This window comes from Nomascus leucogenys, chromosome 22a, assembly GCF_006542625.1.
Source record: "Nomascus leucogenys isolate Asia chromosome 22a, Asia_NLE_v1, whole genome shotgun sequence".
In the NCBI taxonomy this organism is placed as follows: domain Eukaryota; kingdom Metazoa; phylum Chordata; class Mammalia; order Primates; family Hylobatidae; genus Nomascus; species Nomascus leucogenys.
In genome coordinates, this window is record NC_044402.1 from 70263042 (window position 1) to 70280864 (window position 17823).

Consider the following 17823-nt stretch of genomic DNA (forward strand, 5'->3'; position numbering starts at 1 on the left):
TGAGATACCACTACATGGCTATGGCTAAATCCAGAAATCTGACACTACCAGTTTTTTGTGAGAATACAGAGCAGTGAGAACTCTAATTCATTGCTGGTTGCAATTCAAAATGGTACAGCTGCTTTGGAAGAGTTTGGCATTTTCCTGTAAAGCTAAGCTTAATCTTACCTTATGATCCATCACTTGTGCTCTTAGATATTTATTTAACTGATTAAAAATCTTATTTCCACACAAAAAATCTTCATACTTATTTTTATAGCAACTTTATTTATAATTGCTCAGAATTGGAAGCAGCTAAGATGTCCTTCCATAGATGAATGGATAAAGAAACTGTGGCACATACATATAATGAAATACTGTCCAGCAATAAAAAGGAATGAACTGTTAAGCCACATGAAGACATGGATGAATCTTAAATACATACTGCTTAGTGAAAGTAGCCAATCTGAAAATATTACATCCTGTGTGTTTCCAGTTATATGACATTCTGGAAAATGCAAAATTATAGAGACAGTAAATAGATCACTGGTTGTCTGGGTTGAGGCACAGGTGAATACATGAAACATGGGAGTTTTTTTAGAGCATTGAAATTATTCTGTGTGATACAGTAAAGTTCGATACGTAACACTGTTAAAACCCTTAGAACTTTATAGCAGAAAGAGTGAATCTTTAAAGTATGTATATTTTAAAAAATCATTTAGGAGTTGGGGTGATCCCAGGATGGAATGCAGACTATGACTGGTGAATCTAACTGTATTACAAATGTATGAACTTGTGATGTATGAAACAACCTCACTGAAAAGAGTAGGGGGACAGGTGCTGGCTACCTAACTTTGGAAATAAATAGTAACAATAAGACTAAAGGCAAAAGGAACTGTGTATAACCAGTGGATAAAAGTTTCCCCATGGCATCATGAGTTAACAATTCTGAAACCACTATACGTATATATTGAGATTGAACAATTAAGTAAATGAATGGCAGATGATGAGAGCTGGATTTCTCACTGTTGGAGTAGGAAGTTACAGATAAGGGGAGAAGGCTAGAGTGATTCATGTGATAATAATGGATTAGAGTTGGAGACATTAGTATGAACTCATGTTTAGACAGCTCTAGATAAAGATGGAATTATATATGTATAAATGCAGGCATATGCATATGCATGAGTTAGTGTACAGACACATAGTCCCTTCTTTTGTCAGCCGAAAGGGCCTAGAAGCAAGGACATCCCAGTAGAAACTGGAATGGGGAGTTATATTCCACCTGCTTGAGGGTAAAGGCACTATGTAAAATATTTGGCATTCTTCTGCTTAAGAAACTTATCTGTGTTCCCTTGTTTATTTATTCGTTCATTTATATTAGTATGTACTCATGGATATTTCCCAGGTACAAACACACCCATTGCCCAGGTCTTGGTTTCTAATACAGTCCCCTCCTCCCTTGCTGAAAAGAGGAACTAGGGTCCTTGGAGGCATGGTTGATTTTTAAGAACTGGGGCAGGGAACATGCAGGGTGGATCTGGTATATCTCATAGGGCCAGAAAGTAGAGGGGTACTCAAAAACAAACAACCCCCACCCCCTCTAGTGATGATATGGGCTGGGGCTATGTCAAGGGGCACAGGAGTCAACTGAGAGTTTCCAGTGGCCAAAGCTGGAACAATTTGCGCAACAAAGTATAATGCATTATAACCCTGAGTATAAAAGAAATATCAATGAGTATATACTAGTATAAATGAATGAATAAATAAGGTAGCATAGAGAAGTTTCCTATGCAGAAGAATACCAAGTATTTTATGTAGAGCCTTTACCCTCAAGGAGGTGGAATATAACTCCCCACTCCTTAAGTGTGAGCTGCATGTAATGGCTTCTTGGTGTGGAAAGGGGGAAAAGAGTTATTTTACAGTAGAGAAACTTGGGAAACATCTTAACCAGGTGATCAAGGTCAGCATCGGCAGTGGTAATTCATGTTAATATTATGTACCCTTGATATGATGTTATGAGAATGATGCTTCTGTGATCTTCCTCTCTAAAATCGATAACCTTAGACTAATCATGAGAAAAACATCAGACAAATCATAATTGAGGACTGTTATGCAAATACCTGGACAGTACTCCTCAAAACTGTCAAGGTCATCAAAGCAAGGAAACAAGGAAAGTCTGAGAAACTGTCACAGTTTCTTTTTAGAAGAACCTAAGGAGACATAACAACTAAATGTAATGTATCCTGGGATGGAAAAAGGACATTGGATAAAAATGAAGGAAGTCTGAAAAAAATTGGACTTTAGTTAATTTGTCAATATTGTATCAATAAAAATTAATATATATTCATTAATTCTAACAGTCATACCATGCTAATGTAAAGTTTAAGGTGAAACTGTGCGTGGGGGGTACATGCAGTATCTGCAAATCTAAAACTCTTCTAAAATGGGAAGTTTTTTTTAAAAAAGAAAGAATGTGAATACTCTATACACCAACTAAAAAAAGAGGAAACCAAGAATGATAATAAAAATGATGACCAGTTGAAGATAATACTGTACATCCTTATCAAAATTAATGATATTGTGCAGTGGGAGTTTTGCAATATTGGCACTTATCTGAGGGAAGTCAGACTTCCTAGCAGAAATCAGTAAACTCTGGTAGTGTACTTAGTTTATGAATAGTAACTCACCTGCTAGGTTAGTAGCAAGTACTTCTCAGTTGTTTTTAAAAATTAAATTGTGTTAAAAAATTTAAAATTTTGGATTAATTTATGCAATAAAAATTCTCTGGGCCTGCCACTGGGCTGCAAACCACACCTTACTCTTTGCTACTTGTGTTTTGCAGTTGCTTATTCCTCTTTCAAATAAAAATGTATTTCACATGATTTTGAGGGCACCAAATACATCATCCCTGTGTCATTTACCCATCCTTCCATTCAGCCACAAACCCCACAAACATGAAAGCAAAACATGAAGCAAGAAGATTTTTGATTGTTCTATAAATACGTATTTTAGTTTAAATTAATCTAATTAATTTATGAATATAAAGGTTAAGAAAGGCAAAGGCTATTTTGTAATTAAAGATTAATTTTATATTAAAATAGGTTCTAACTATTTTTAACAAATACTAGGACAGGAAATTTTATGTAACAGTGTAAACTCTTGAAGTAGAACTGTGGTATTTGTGAATATGGAAGCTTCTCACTCTGATGATGTTAAATTAATGGTTGTAAAATAAGTAGATATTAAAGATAAAAATCATTTTGGAAAATGATTTTTTTAATTCCTTAGACTAGAAAATTTTCCAAACGGAAACACCTTTATTACTTTAAATATTAGTTTTCATGACTCATCTTGGTAAGGCAAAGTACTTCAATTCTTTTGAGTTTCTATATTATAATTAACATACAGTAGAATTATTATATTAGTTAGCAATTGTTGTGTAACTAGCTGTCCCACAAAATTTAGTGATTTAAAAAAACGACCCCTAGTTCGTTTTCATGAGTCAGTGAGTAGACTCAGTGGTTCTGTTGTGAACCAAACTTTTCTGGAGAAGGCTTAGCTGATCTCATCACCCACAGACCTGTGGGCTGAATTGTGGGTCTGTGATCTGCTGATTGGTTAACAGGGTGCTGCCATGAGCTGGTGAGACAACTTATGTGTGTTTCATTTGGTCTCTCCTCCTCTGGCAAGGTAGCCCACCTGGACTTATTCTCATAGAGATGGTAGAGTTGAGAGAATGAGAGCAAGAGAGAGAAACTATGCAAGGTGGAGTTGAGAGAGCGTGAGAGCAGGAGAGAGAAACTATGCAAGATCACCTGAGGCCTAGTCTTGGAAGGCATGTTGTTTTTGCCACATTCTCTCTCCTTTTTTTTTTTTTTTTTAAGATGGAGTCTCACTCATTCTGTCGCCCAGGCTGTAGTATGGTGGTGTGATCTTGGCTCACTGCAGCCTCCGCCTCCCAAGTTCAAGTGATTCTCTTGTCTCAGCCTCCTGAGTAGCTGGGATTACAGGCGTGCGTCACCACACCCAGCCAATTTTTGTACTTTTAGTAGAGATGGGGTTTCGCCATGTTGTCCAGGCTGGTCTTGAGCTCCTGGCCTCAGGCAATCCACCTGCCTCGGCCTCCCAAAAGTGCTGGGATTATAGGTGTGAGCCACCGCGCCCATCCTCCACATTCTCTTCATTAAAACAAGTCAAGGCCAGCTGATATTCAAGGAGTGGGGAAATAAACTCTCTTTTGATGGGAAAAATTACAGTATCACATTGTGAAGAGCCTGGATACAGGGAGGAGTGGAGAATTGGGGCCATCTTGCAGTCATTTGGCTAAGTGAAATAGCATTCACAAGAATCAGCTGCTTCATTCAGTTAGATTCTTTTCTGTTCATGTAAAACCAAACAGATAAATTAACTATTGCTTTAGTTATCTTTTTTGTATTTATTTTAATAATATCAATTATGGTAATTTCAGTAGTACTTTTGTTCTAAAAGGGCAAATGTGAGTTTTATACAGAAACCCTTTTAATTTGAATTGAATTGAAAGTTAAAGTAGAACTTAAGAATTCCAGGGTTATTTGGTAGCAAGAATATTTTCATTATTAGTCTCTAGTAACACTTGGATTTGTCATCTTTGACTATTACTCTCTCAGTTTTGCATCTTTTATTCATTTAATTTACCTAGATTGTAAATCATTGTAATCTCTTTATTGCATCAATTTGCATGACACATCATTTAGTTTTTTTTTTGGTGTGGAAAATATGTGCAGATATTGATGTGTGCATTAAGTACCTTTATTATAATACTTGTTATAGAATATACCAAGTTACTCATTTAGAGTAGGGGTTTTTAAAAGAAACCTTTTTATTGAAATATACTCATAATGCATGTTTCAGGATTTTAGAGCTCTTTGAGTTTTAACAAACAGATTGTAACTGTATAACCGAATCCAGATTGAGAAACCAGCATCCAAACTGAGAAAAAAAATTACCAGCATCCCATAAGCTCCCTTCATGGTCTCTTTCTGTCACTGCTTCTTCCAAGAGTAACCAGTATCATTACTTGTGACTCTGTATATTAGTTTTTCATGCTTTTGTTCTTTAACAATTTACATACAATATGTACTTTTTTGGGGCCTGACTTCTTTCAGAATAGGTTCTTTATTTTTTCATATCTCACAGATAAGTGAGAAACAATAATCACATTTAAATACAGCATTTAATTTGGACGCAGATCCTTTTTAAATCTTACTAAAAATGTCAGAATTTGGTACTGGAATGATAGAATCAACCATATATTACCAATAACATTTTAATTCAACATAGGATATAAAAAGCTGTGACTTTTCCTCCTCTTTTCAGAAATAAACCATGATCTTAGTTTCTTGAAGAAAAAAAGGGACATTGGTGTCTGTAATTTTTAAAGTAAGACTTCAAATAAAAAGTACTGTGCATGAAAACGAGTTCACCTATTTTATTTTCATGCCATTGGTACTGTATTACCATTGAAGATTGTCACTGAAGTTTCTTTTAAAAACTAGAAAAGATGACTTAGCATCTTGGATAATGTGTTTTGGCATCGGGGTTTCTTTGAGGTTTTGAAGTCGATTGTACCAAGACTTATAAAACAAAGAAGAAGATCTTCATGTGTAAGATAGGGTTAATGAAATTGTATTTCTTTGGCACTTAACACGAGACTGAGTTATTTCACTGTACTTTGTCAGGTATCTCTGTGTTCTCCTTTGCACTTGAGAGCAGACACATTTCTTTTTTCTCTATGGTTTTCTCTTCTCTTTTCTCCCTAAGACCCAAAGTAGTCTCATATCAACTCTTTTCTTTTCTTTTTTTTTCCGAGGTGTAGTTTCACTCTTGTTGCCCAGGCTGGACTGCAGTGGTGTGATAGCTAACTGCAACCTCTGCCTCCTGGGTTCAAGTGATTCTCCTGCCTTAGCCTTCCAAGTAGCCAGGATCACAGGTGCCCGCCACCATGCCTGGCCAATTTTTTGCATTTTTAGTAGAGACAGGGTTTCACCATGTTCGCCAGGCTTGGTCTCAAACTCCTGACCTCAGGTGATCCGCCTGCCTCAGCCTCCCAAAGTGCTGGGATTACAGGCATGAGCCACCGTGCCTGGCCTCATATCAACTCTTAATGGCCTCTGGTACTTTTTTCTTTTGAAATCTTCTTTTCATTTTGACCTACCAATGTATTTTCATAGACATTGTGCTTTTTGGTTTGATTCTATTCATGTACTGTTTTTGTTTTTGTTTGCTAATTTCTTTGTGGCATCTTTTTATTTCCATTAATACTAGGCATTACCCAAAGTTCTATTTTAGGTTACTGTCCCTTTTCCTCTCAGTCATTCTTCATAAGTATCAGATGTATGTATATCTGCATGAATTCTTATTTTAAAATATCTAAACGACGTTTTTCTTATTTCTGACATGTATCTTTACATATTTACTTAGATGTGCCTCCATCTTTTAAACATTTCATAAAGCACTTCTGCTTCCCTGTTCTTCCCGGTCTCTTCCACCCATTTCTTTGTCACCAGTGGCAGCATCATTTATCTTCATGAATTGAAGTGTCTTTATCTATAAATAATTATTAACTCAATATTTTATTTTTTGCTATTAATAACATTATATCACCAGAGGATTACTGCTATTTTTGATGAGTTCTGCTTTATTCATATATAATATGGTCATATCTTTATGATTTCCCTACATTAAAAAACATATTGATAGCTACTGTTTCTGAGATATAATCACTAGAATTGAGAGTGAGAAAGAAATAGTTTTTTTCTCTTTTATATTCTAGTAAATACTACTATATTTTCCCAAGAGCTGTCATGTTGTTGTGAATAACCCCTTAGGTGCCTCAAGGAAAATTAAAACAAACATCTCCCTTCTTTCTGTAACATATTATTTTAAAATATTTTTCTTTTGATATAAATATCTTTGCCTCTGTGTTTTCTGTATTTTATATTTGAATGATACAACATTAGAAGTGTATTTAACCATATTTTAGTTTAAATCTTTCATTTTTAAAGTCTTTGCATTATTTTATCTGTCTAAATATTTTACTTGAGTAAGGTAATTTTTTCCACAGTTTTATTACTATATACTTTATTGATATTGAAGCTAAAAATTGTTTTAACTTGATTTTTCTCTCACACTTTCATTGAAGAGAGGTTTTCCTCCTAAGGAATTAAAGAGATGTAACTTTTTCCCCTCAGATTCTCCTGAGAATGATATTCCTATGGAGATCACCACGGCAGAACCACAGGTTTCCGAGGCAGTATATGACTGTGTTATTTGTGGACAGAGTGGCCCCTCCTCTGAAGACCGACCTACTGGATTAGTTGTACTGTTACAAGCATCCTCAGGTAAAATCAAAGTAATTTTTTCATGGGAACATTTTAGAGCCGAAGTATGTACAACAGATTAATAAATATCTGTATTAAATGAAAATTATATCTTTGTCTACTTATAACTAGGCAAGGGTCAGTTTAGATCCAAATAACAAAGATTCTTTATCTGGTTATATCTTACTTTCCTGGACATGGGTGTTAGAAGAAACTCCTAACAGAGATCTTGCTATATGGTTTCACAATTTTTTTCTTTAAAGTGTGATGGTATATTACCAATGCTAGGTGGCCAATAACTGTGTTCAGCTTTCTTGGTAATTATAATTGTTCTGGCTGGGTGTGGTGCCTCGCATCTGTAATCCCAGCACTTTGGGAGGCTGAGGTGGGCAGATCACCTGAGGTCAGGAGTTTGATACTAGCCAGGCCAACATGGTGAAACCCCGTCTCTACTAAAAATATAAAATATTGGCTGGTGTGGTGGAGGGCGCCTGTAATCCCAGCTACTTGGGAGCCTGAGGCAGGAGAATCGCTGGAACCTGGGAGGCAGAGGTTGCAGTGAGCTGAGGTTGCACCACTGCACTCCAGCCTGGGTGACAGAGCAAGACTCTGTCTCTAAAAAAAAAAAACAATTATTCTAAAATCTGGAAAACTCCTTAGCCCATAAATATTGTCAGTTTTTAATTACACAAGGCATATTTAGACAGGTCTGCCTTTATTTGTTCAAACAGTCTGTGAATTGGTATGTTTACCAGTCTATAGTTTTAAACTATATAATTTTATTATAAATTATGAATGTATAATTTTAAAAGTTTGAAGGATTTGTCTGAGTGGTGTCCATTGTCTTCCATAATGAAGTATTTTTGAGGGTAGTGATAATTCTTACACAATCTAGTCGCAATAAATTTAATCCTTTTCCAACAAGAGTATATGTAAAATAAAGAGAAAAAAAATTCTTATGTATTTCTCCAGAGGATTATTTTCTAGGGTGCTAACTCTCTGAATTAGTAGGGTAAAGTGGAAAGAGTTAGATATTAGAAACTCCCCTGAATTCAAATATGGTATTGCTTTACTTACTGTGGCCAAATATGTTTTTTTCTTTTATGTAGAGAGCTCATATTGACTTTAGAGGATTTTTGTGTTGGTTAAGTAATGTAATATAAGCAAAAAGAATCCAATGTGATGCCTAGTAAATTCATTTCTTCTGTTACTCTTCTTGCCTAAAATGAATTGATTTGGGAAATCCTGATTTAGTGGGACACTGAAGTAGAGCTGTCAAAATCAGAAATGCTTACTGAAAGGGAAATGTATGGAAGTATTAACTACTTTTACAGCTACTTTTCCTTTCCACTACTCTTAGGAAAGCAGTTTATTAGATTATTGCCAATTGACTTTCAACTTCGTGACTAAATACTATATAGTTATCAATTTAATGATTTGTTTTATTCATTAATTTATTTCATAGATATTTATTGAGCTCCTAGGTGTCAGGCACTGTTCTAGTAAGAAACAAAACAAAATCCCTGTTCCAATGAAACTTATGTTCTTGTTTTAAGCTTTTATTTGTTCATTATTTTAAAGTTTATTTGGTCTGTTACTTTTTAAAGTCTCTTTTAAACAATTGTATATGCTAGCTAGACCAATAAATATTGAACAGTTGCACTATACTGTAGCTGCCTTATCCCTTAGAGATAGAAGGAAGAAAATAAGAAACTAATATTGCCAGGACACAGTGGTTGACGCCTGTAATTCCAGCACTTTGGGAAGCCAAGGTGGGAGGATTACTTGAGTCTAGGAGTTCAAGACTAGCCTGGGCAACACAGTAAGACCCTGTCTCTACAAAAAGTAAAATTAGACAGGTGTGGTGACGTGCATCTGTGGTCCCAGCTACTCAGGAGGCCAAGGTGGGAGGATTGCCTGAGCCCAAGAGGTCGAGGTTGTAGTGAGCTGAGATTGCACCACTGCACTCTAGCCTGTGTGACAGAGTAAGACCTTGTCTTTAAAAAAATTAAAAAAGAACAAAAGAAACTGACATTAAAGAGTATTAAAACTCAGGAATGATTTTAGTATAATAGGTGAATTCTCTAGCTGTTTCCTTCTTTACCATCTGAGCCTTATCCACCCATTGATACTTTCCCCCTTTTACCCCTTTTTTCTCTGGTCTTCTTTATTTTGATTCATTTCTTCTCTTTTAGATTTGAATATGGAAAATTTTTAACAGTATGCTAAAGAGATGTGCAAAGTGAACCCCCATGTCCCCATCTATCTTCAACAGTGATTAATTTCTGGCTAATCTTATTTCATTTGTTTCCTCCTTATTAGAATTATTTTGAAGGAGATTTCAGATATCATATAATTTCATCTGTAAAAAATTCAGTGTTTCTGTTAAAAAGAAAGGTCTTGTTTTTTAAACATAACCACAGTCAGTGCTAAATAAATTCTTCAATATCATCAAACATCTAGTCAGTGTTTAAAATTTCCCCATTGTCTCCATTTATTTATTTTGCTTAATTTATTTATAGTTACAGTATTCCTTTGTGGTCTTTTAATTAATAGATCCACTCTCCCTCTATCTTTACCCTCTCCTCTCATCATTTTACTTTTTTAAGGAAATTGGATCATTGAAAACCAATTTGGATTTTTCTGAATGTTGCTGTGATGTTTAACATATTCCTCTGTTTCGTCTGTTTTCTCTCTGTGAGATCAGTAGCAAGTGATGATTACTGCCTAAATCCATCAGTTGATCAGAGATTACAAATCTCTTTCATGTTTTTTTTGTTGTTGTTTATTAGCTGACATATACTTCTATAAAAGAAATTTCACTTCATCACCTATTTTTTGTTAACTCAGAGATACAGATTGCACAGGAAAGGCAGGGTAGACATAGTATTCTTTCCTTTTATTTACAGGTGCTCAAAATATTGAGATAGTGGGGTTTAAAAATCATTTTCTAAAGATAATTAGTACTTTTAGGTATCATTAATGAACTCTGTTTTTAATCATTATGAACTCTATTCATAACTCTATAGTTACTTTCTTGTTGATGCTCGTGTTCTTCCATCTTTGTTCACTGAGAGCTTATTTGAGTTGTCTCCTGAGTTCTTTTGACACAAGCCTAGAGTAGTAAGTAGCCGTGGGTCTTTCTACATTTTTTGGTGTGGCAAGTTACAATAAATTTATCTTACACATTTCCTGCCCTGAAATCAGCAATCTCTCAAAGAAGCATTAGTTCCTTTTTAGTGGGAAATGATATTTAGAGACAAAAGTCTGGATGCTAGGTGTGCTTATTGTTCTAGATCTTTTTAGTGTTCACTGATAGTTTATTGCCATGTTCTTCAAACCACGTATTAAAGAAAAGTCTCATACTTTTATCTCTTTATTTTTATATTTGATTTATGCTAAACTACAGACTTTTGATTAGGAACCCTTCAAAACACTGCTCAAATTAAGGCCTTTAAGTACATTTATCTACATGGAAAGATATTAATTTATGTGCCATCTCATTATTGCTCAGAATGCCTGTTGTAAACATTACTGATTTGGGAAGCTTCAGTTCTCCATAGGAGAATAATACAATATTATTTAGTCTTTTCATTTTACTAAACCCTACAATCTTTGCAAAGATTCAGAAAGGCCAAAGTTGCAAAGATTCAGAAAGAGCAAAGTTAGTTTTCATAGCACTTCAAAAATATATATAATAAAAAGAAAGTAAATCTGGAAAGAACTGCATATCTAGATTTGTAAACCAAATAATAATGTTCTTGTTTGTGGAAGAGTGTAGGCATTGAGATAAAAACATAAAGGGAAGGGGAATGGAGCAGTTTTTGTTTATTTCTGAAATGAAGTAGATATTTATTTAAATTTGATTGTTATAAAGTGAAGATGTCATTTCTAATCCCCAGGGTAAACACTATAAAAAAAAGTTACACACACACACACACACACAAACACACACACACACATAAAAGAAAAGAGAAGGGAATCAAAATTTTATACCACAAAATTCAATTAATTACAAAAGAAGGCAGTAATCAATTAAAGAAGAAATAGAAAATGAATAGCAAAATGGAAGAATTAATTTTTTTTAAAGTTAGTAATTACTTAAAATATAAATGCATTAAACTGCCCAGGTAAAATGCAGAGGTTGAGAGAATGAATTTTTAAAAATGTGATGCTACAAGAGATTCACTTTAGATCCAGAGACACAATAAGTTGAAAGTGAAAGGATGGGAAGAGATTCCATGCAAATAGTAACCAAAAGAGAGCTGGGGTGGTTATACTATGAGACAAAATAAACTGTAAGTTAAGAATTGTTACAAGAGACAAAGAAGGAGATTATATATTGATAAACAGCCAGTCCATCATGAAGGTATTATAAACATATATGCTCCAAACAACAGAGCCCCCAATATATGAAGCAAAAATGGACAGAATTGTTGGGAGAAATAGATACTTCTAAAATAACAGTTGGAGACTTTAATTGATAGGACAACTAGACAGAAGATCAGAAAGGAAACTGAATACTTGAGCAACACTGTAAAACAACTAGACCTAACAGACTTATATAGAACACTCCACCCAATAACAGTGGGATATATATTTTTCTTAATGATATATGGAACATTATCCTAGGTAGACCATATGTTAGGCTACAAAACAAGCCTCAATAACATTTTAAAAGATTGAAATTATTCAAAAAATTGTCTGTGGTCATAATGGAATGAAACTAGCTATGAATAACAAAAGGAAACCTGGGAAATTCACAAGTATGTGGAAATTAAACAACATACTCTTTATTTTATTATTATTATTTTTTTGAGATGGAGTCTTGCTCTGTCATGCAGGCTGGAGTGCAGTGGCGCAGTCTCGGCTCACTGCAAGCTCCGCCTCCTGGGTTCACGCCATTCTCCTGCCTCAGTTTCCCAAGTAGCTGGGACCACAGGTGCCCGCCACTGTGCCCAGCTAATTTTTTGTATTTTTAGTAGAGACGGGTTTCACCGTGTTAGCCAGGATGGTCTTGATCTCCTGATCTCGTGATCTGCCCGCCTCGGCCTCCCAAAGTGTTGGGATTACAGGCGTGAGCCACCGTGCCCGGCCTAAAACAACATACTCTTAAACAACCAATGGGCCAAAGAATAACTTACAAATGAAATTAGAGAACACTTTGAGGTGAAGGAAAATGAAAATACAACATACCCAAACCTTTAGAATGCAGTGAAAATGGGGAAATTTACAGCTGTAAATGCATACATTAAAAAAGATTCAAATAACTAAAATCAGAAATGAAAGTGTTGACTTTACTACAGACCTCACGGAAATAAAAAGGATTATAGGAGAATACTATGACCAATTTATGCCAAAAAATTAGATGACATGGATTAAATGAATGATTTCCTAGAAATATACAAACTACCAAATGGACCCAAGAAGTAATAAAAAGTTTGAACATATTTATAACAAATAAAAAGGTTGATTTTTTTTTAAATCAGTTTAAATTTTTTAAATTTTTAAAAATCTGACAGTGAAAAGAACAGGACCAGATGCCTTCACTGGTGAATTCTATCAGTCATTTAAAGAATTAACACGAATGCTTCTCAAACTTGTCCAAAAAATAGAGGAGTGAACACTTCCCAACTTATTCTGAGGCTAGCATTCTATGAGGCTAGCTTTGATACCAAAGCCAGATAAACACAGGAAAACAGTAGACCAATATCCCTTATGAGTATACATGCAAAAATTCTCAACAAAATTCTAGCAAACTGAATGCAGCAGCATATTAAGAGGATTATGCATCATGGTAATTATATTTTAGCTGGTAGCATCTACCAGCTTTTGTCTCTTATTTCTATTGCTGTTATAAATCCCTGCAAAACTTAGGGCCCGCAGTGATACACCTATTATTCCCTTTTTTAAGAGCAGCTCTTCTGATGCACACATCATGATATTTTATCTATAAATACTTTAGAATATAACTCCTAAGAACAAGGATATTCTTTTTTAAAAATTTCTTATGTATATTTTGAGACAGTCCCTCTCTGTCACTCAGGCTGGAGTGCAGTGGCACAATCTCAGCTCACTGCAACCCCAGCGTCCCAGGCTCAAGCAATTCTCATGCCTTAGCAGCTGGGATTACAGGTGTGCACCACCATACCCAGCTAAATTTTGTATTTTTATTAGAGATGGGGTTTTGTCATGTTGGCCAGGCCGGTCTTGAACTTCTGGCCTCAAGTAGTCTGTCCACCTTGGCCTCCCAAAGTGCTGGGTTTATAGGCATAAGCCACCACACCCAGCCCAAGGATATTCTTTTACATAATTATGGTACCATTATCATTCCTAAGAAATGTAACATTAGTAACATCAAATATTGTTTATATTCAGATTCTCTCAGTTGTCCCTGCAATATTTTTTGTGTTTCTTATTTACTTGATAAATAAAAATTGTAGATATTTATGGGGTACATAAATGTGATATGATATTTTGATACGTATACATTGTGGAATGATTAAGTCAAGCTAATTAATGTATATACCACTTTACCATTAGGCTGATTAACATATACACAAATACACTTACATCATTTTTTTGTGGTCAGAGTAATATTTTTATAGCAGATATTTCTTGATCCACAATCGAATAAAAGATCATGTATTGTTTTTCATTATCATTTCTTGTTAGTCTCCTGTAATTTAGAACAGTTTCTCTAGCCCCTTTTCAAAGTTTCAGAGTCCAGGTTGGTTTTCTATAGAATATCTCAGAATCTGGATTTGCGTGATTATTTCCTTGTTACTAGATTGAAGTTAAACGGTTTTGGCAAGGGTATTATACAGGTGATGTTCCTTCCAACAGCATTACATCAGGAGGTTCACTGTGTCAATTTGTCCTATTATTGGTGGTGCCAACCAAGTCTGATCACTTGGGTAAGGTAGTAGGTAATCTGTAGGATGATACCTTAAGACTCTACTCACCCTTTTACCCTTTTATTTGATTTTCCTTGCCTGGGTCAGTGAATGTATTGTATTTTCTATTACTATTATTATTCTTTTTAATATTCAACTTTTCTCAGATTTTACCAGTCAGAACTCCAGGTCCTTATAAATCTGCTCCCTCAGTGTTTGAAACTTCCTTGCTCTTTTTAATCACACATCCTTCCGGGCTCACCTTGCACTTTTCCCCAACCCTGGACTCAGCTCTTTCTCCAAGGACCTCTTCTTCCTTTTAGTGAGAAATAGTATATTTAGAAATAAAGTTTGTGAATACTAGAGAGTTATATCATCTAGGCTTTTTCAGTGGACAGATTTAGGAACCCATCCATCCATCCATCTTGAGTTTATAATCATAGTTCAGTGTTATTTTTTAAAGTAAATATTGGCGTATTTGAAGCTTTATTTAGCCTGTAGAAGAAAACTAGAATACCACTTTTTTGAGGGGTCTTTAAAAATATTCTAGTAGTGAAATAATTTGAGTTGCTTGTGGTAAATAACTCAGCTTTTCTTGGAGTTACAGTTCTATGGCATTGATTATTTTTGATTAATGAGCTTTTATCTGTTAATGTAGTTTTGGGGCAGTGCCGTGACAATGTTGAGCCAAAAAAGTTGCCAATCACTGAAGAGGAGCAGATTTACCCTTGGGATACCTGTGCAGCCGTTCATGATGTGAGGCTTTCATTATTACAGCGTTATTTTAAGGATGTAAGTACTCTTTATAAAATAGTACTTTTGTCTGCCAAGTTGGTTATTTCCCTCCAGAATTTTACATGTCTTTTACCAAAATGGCATTCTGATGTTAAATTTGAAAGTTTATTAGAAAAAAATTAATATGTGGATAGAAAGAAATGGAAATCTGTTAATAAACATTTCAGGTAATAAATGTGATACCTTTGTTTTAAATGTTGTTTATTGTGTGATACACACATTCAGTTAAGTGGAATGATGAGTACAGCAGGTCCTTAAATAACGATGTTTCTTTCAACATCGTTTTGTTATAATGTTGATGAGAAAAAAATTAATTCCCTACCGGGGCCACTGTCAGCGTGGAATTTATGTGTTCTCCCCATGTCTTTATGGGTTTTGTGTGGGTATTCCAGTTCTTCCTACTTCCCAAAGATGTGTTGCACATTAGGTTAATTAGCATGTCTAAATTGTCCTGGTATGAGTCAGTATGGGTGTGGATGTGAGTGTGTCCTGCTATGGGATGGGGTCCTGCCCAGGGTCAATTCCTACCTTGTGCTCTGAGCTGCGGGATAGGCTCCAGCCACCTATGACTGTGAACTGGAATAAGTAGGTTGGAAAATGAATGAAATAATGAAAACATTATTTTTTTAATTTATAAAGTATATGATAAAGTAAAAATTTATAAAGTATATGATAATTATACAGCTACATAATAACGATGTGGTATGAAAGGGCTCAGTGAACCTGCATATTTGTTATTGTTTGTTTTTAAATTGCATGGTAATAGGAAATGCTCTTTAACGATTTTCACTTTGCAAACATTTATTCCTTAATTTAACCCGTCACCGCTGCTACTGACAGCACTCATTGTTTTGTCAAAAATTGGGTAAATCGTTATCTTGTTTTTATTAACCTTTCTCAAATGTATGCATACTCCGCATTTATTTCAGTGTTTCATATTAGAAATGTTTTAGGTCTTTAGAAGTTTTGATGATGTTTTTGTAATCAGAAATATACTATAGGAATTTAACTCTTGTTTATATCAATTAGCCTGTGGTTAAATTAGTTTTGTTCCACATCATTTGCTTAAATTCACAGTTTCCAAGAACCTATTGATAACATTAAGTGAGGACTTAATGTATTAACTCTGTAGAAACGTTTATTATGGTAGGAATGTTGTATGAAGATTTTTGCCTCCCTCTTTTACTTTCATTTAAAGATATATAATAAAATTTCATTATGATACTTTTAAAATGTAAAGTAAGGATGGATTTGATTCATATCTGCTATGACTTCTTACAAACTTAGTAGTTTTTTTTCAGGCTCTGGCACTCATAAGTATCTGAAAGCTTTCAAGATAAGCTTTAGTAGCAGCAGCATCGTTAACGTCTTTTTTAAATTTCTGTATTCCTTTTGATGTTTCCTGAGTGGATTATCAAATGGGGTTTCCTTTCTCCTGTTGTAGTTTTTTAAATCTACTGTGTCTTGAATTAAATAAATGTGAGATATTAGCTTAAAATATAAAGTAAAACATTATTTTTAGTTAGCTATATGAGATGATTATATGGATAGATTTCCAAATAGAACTTCTTTCTTGCCCATAAATCCATTGGTTGAAGTGGAAGAAATTAGTAAGATAAGTGGAAGACAGAATACATAATCAGAATAAATAGGAACTGACCTAGTGATGATAAGAGCCAGAGTAGAGTCTGGTTCCTTAATATGCTAGGCTTACAGAAAGGTTTCTGGTGGCTTCTGCAGGAGCTGAAGGACCTACAGGGAGGTATTGTGTAGAGTAGAAAGAGTCCTAGACCAGAAAAACTGGGGTTTGGTCCTGATTCTGCTATTTCTGAGCAATGTGAGCTTGGCCAAATCCCTTAAGTGGCCTGAGACTCAATTTCCTCATCTGTAAAATAGGGCTATAATGATCTTTCATGCAGTAATCACCAGATTAGAGTTCACTCTGCATATAGGTCACTCTGTATATAATATAGGTCAATATAAATGTAAAGTGATGTTTTAAATATTCAAGCTATCCCATTTAGGAAGGCTAGGTTAGGCCTGTCTGGCATTTTGGGTTAGGTAATAAGGGTCATGCTTCCATATATTTTCAGAGACTTTAAAATGAAATTATGGTTATTTTGTAGCAGTCTCTGTATGTGCGTGTGTATAAATACACGTATGTGTGCACACACATTTTCACACTTTTTTCTTTGTTCTTTATTGCTTTGGACTTTTTTTTTTATTTTTATTTTTTGAGATGGAGTCTCACTCTGTCGCCAGGCTGGAGTGCAGTGGTGCGATCTTGGCTCACTGCGACCTCCGCCTCCTGGGGCCTGGGTTCAAATGATTCCCCTGCCTCAGCCTTCCGAGTAGCTGGGACTACAGGCGCCCACCACCATGTCTGGCTAATTTTTTATATTTTTAGTAGAGACAGGGTTTCACCATGTTGGCCAGGATGGTCTCGATCTCTTGACCTCATGATCCGCCCACCTCGGCCTCCCAAAGTGCTGGGATTACAAGCTTGAGCCACCATGCCCGGCCTGCTTTGGATTTTTTTTTACGGGATACATATATTACTTTATTAATCAGAGACCAATAAATATTTTATTTTCAAGGAAAATTGGGAAACTGCTAAGTTCTGCTTTTGCAGAAATTTACTACCACCTTATTTAGACTTTATTTTCTTGTCATAATGACACAGGATTATTTTGGTGCCACTTCACTAGGCAGGAACCTCTGTGGCTGGTGGCATCTCTGCCTGGGCTTCACTTGGGCCCACTGGGCTCACTCTACCCAGGCTGGCTGGCAGGCTG

The 17823-nt window shown here is 35.2% G+C and overlaps 1 protein-coding gene across 1 annotated transcript in view; it reads left to right on the plus strand.

The window, feature by feature from the left end:
• The window catches only part of UBR3 (ubiquitin protein ligase E3 component n-recognin 3), a 254404-nt gene that overhangs the window by 149243 nt on the left and 87338 nt on the right, over positions 1-17823 (plus strand). The window contains exons 25-26 of the mRNA XM_030802267.1: positions 7209-7358; positions 14892-15025. Coding sequence (XP_030658127.1) covers positions 7209-7358; positions 14892-15025 — 284 coding nt within the window. The remainder of the gene's footprint in view (positions 1-7208; positions 7359-14891; positions 15026-17823) is intronic.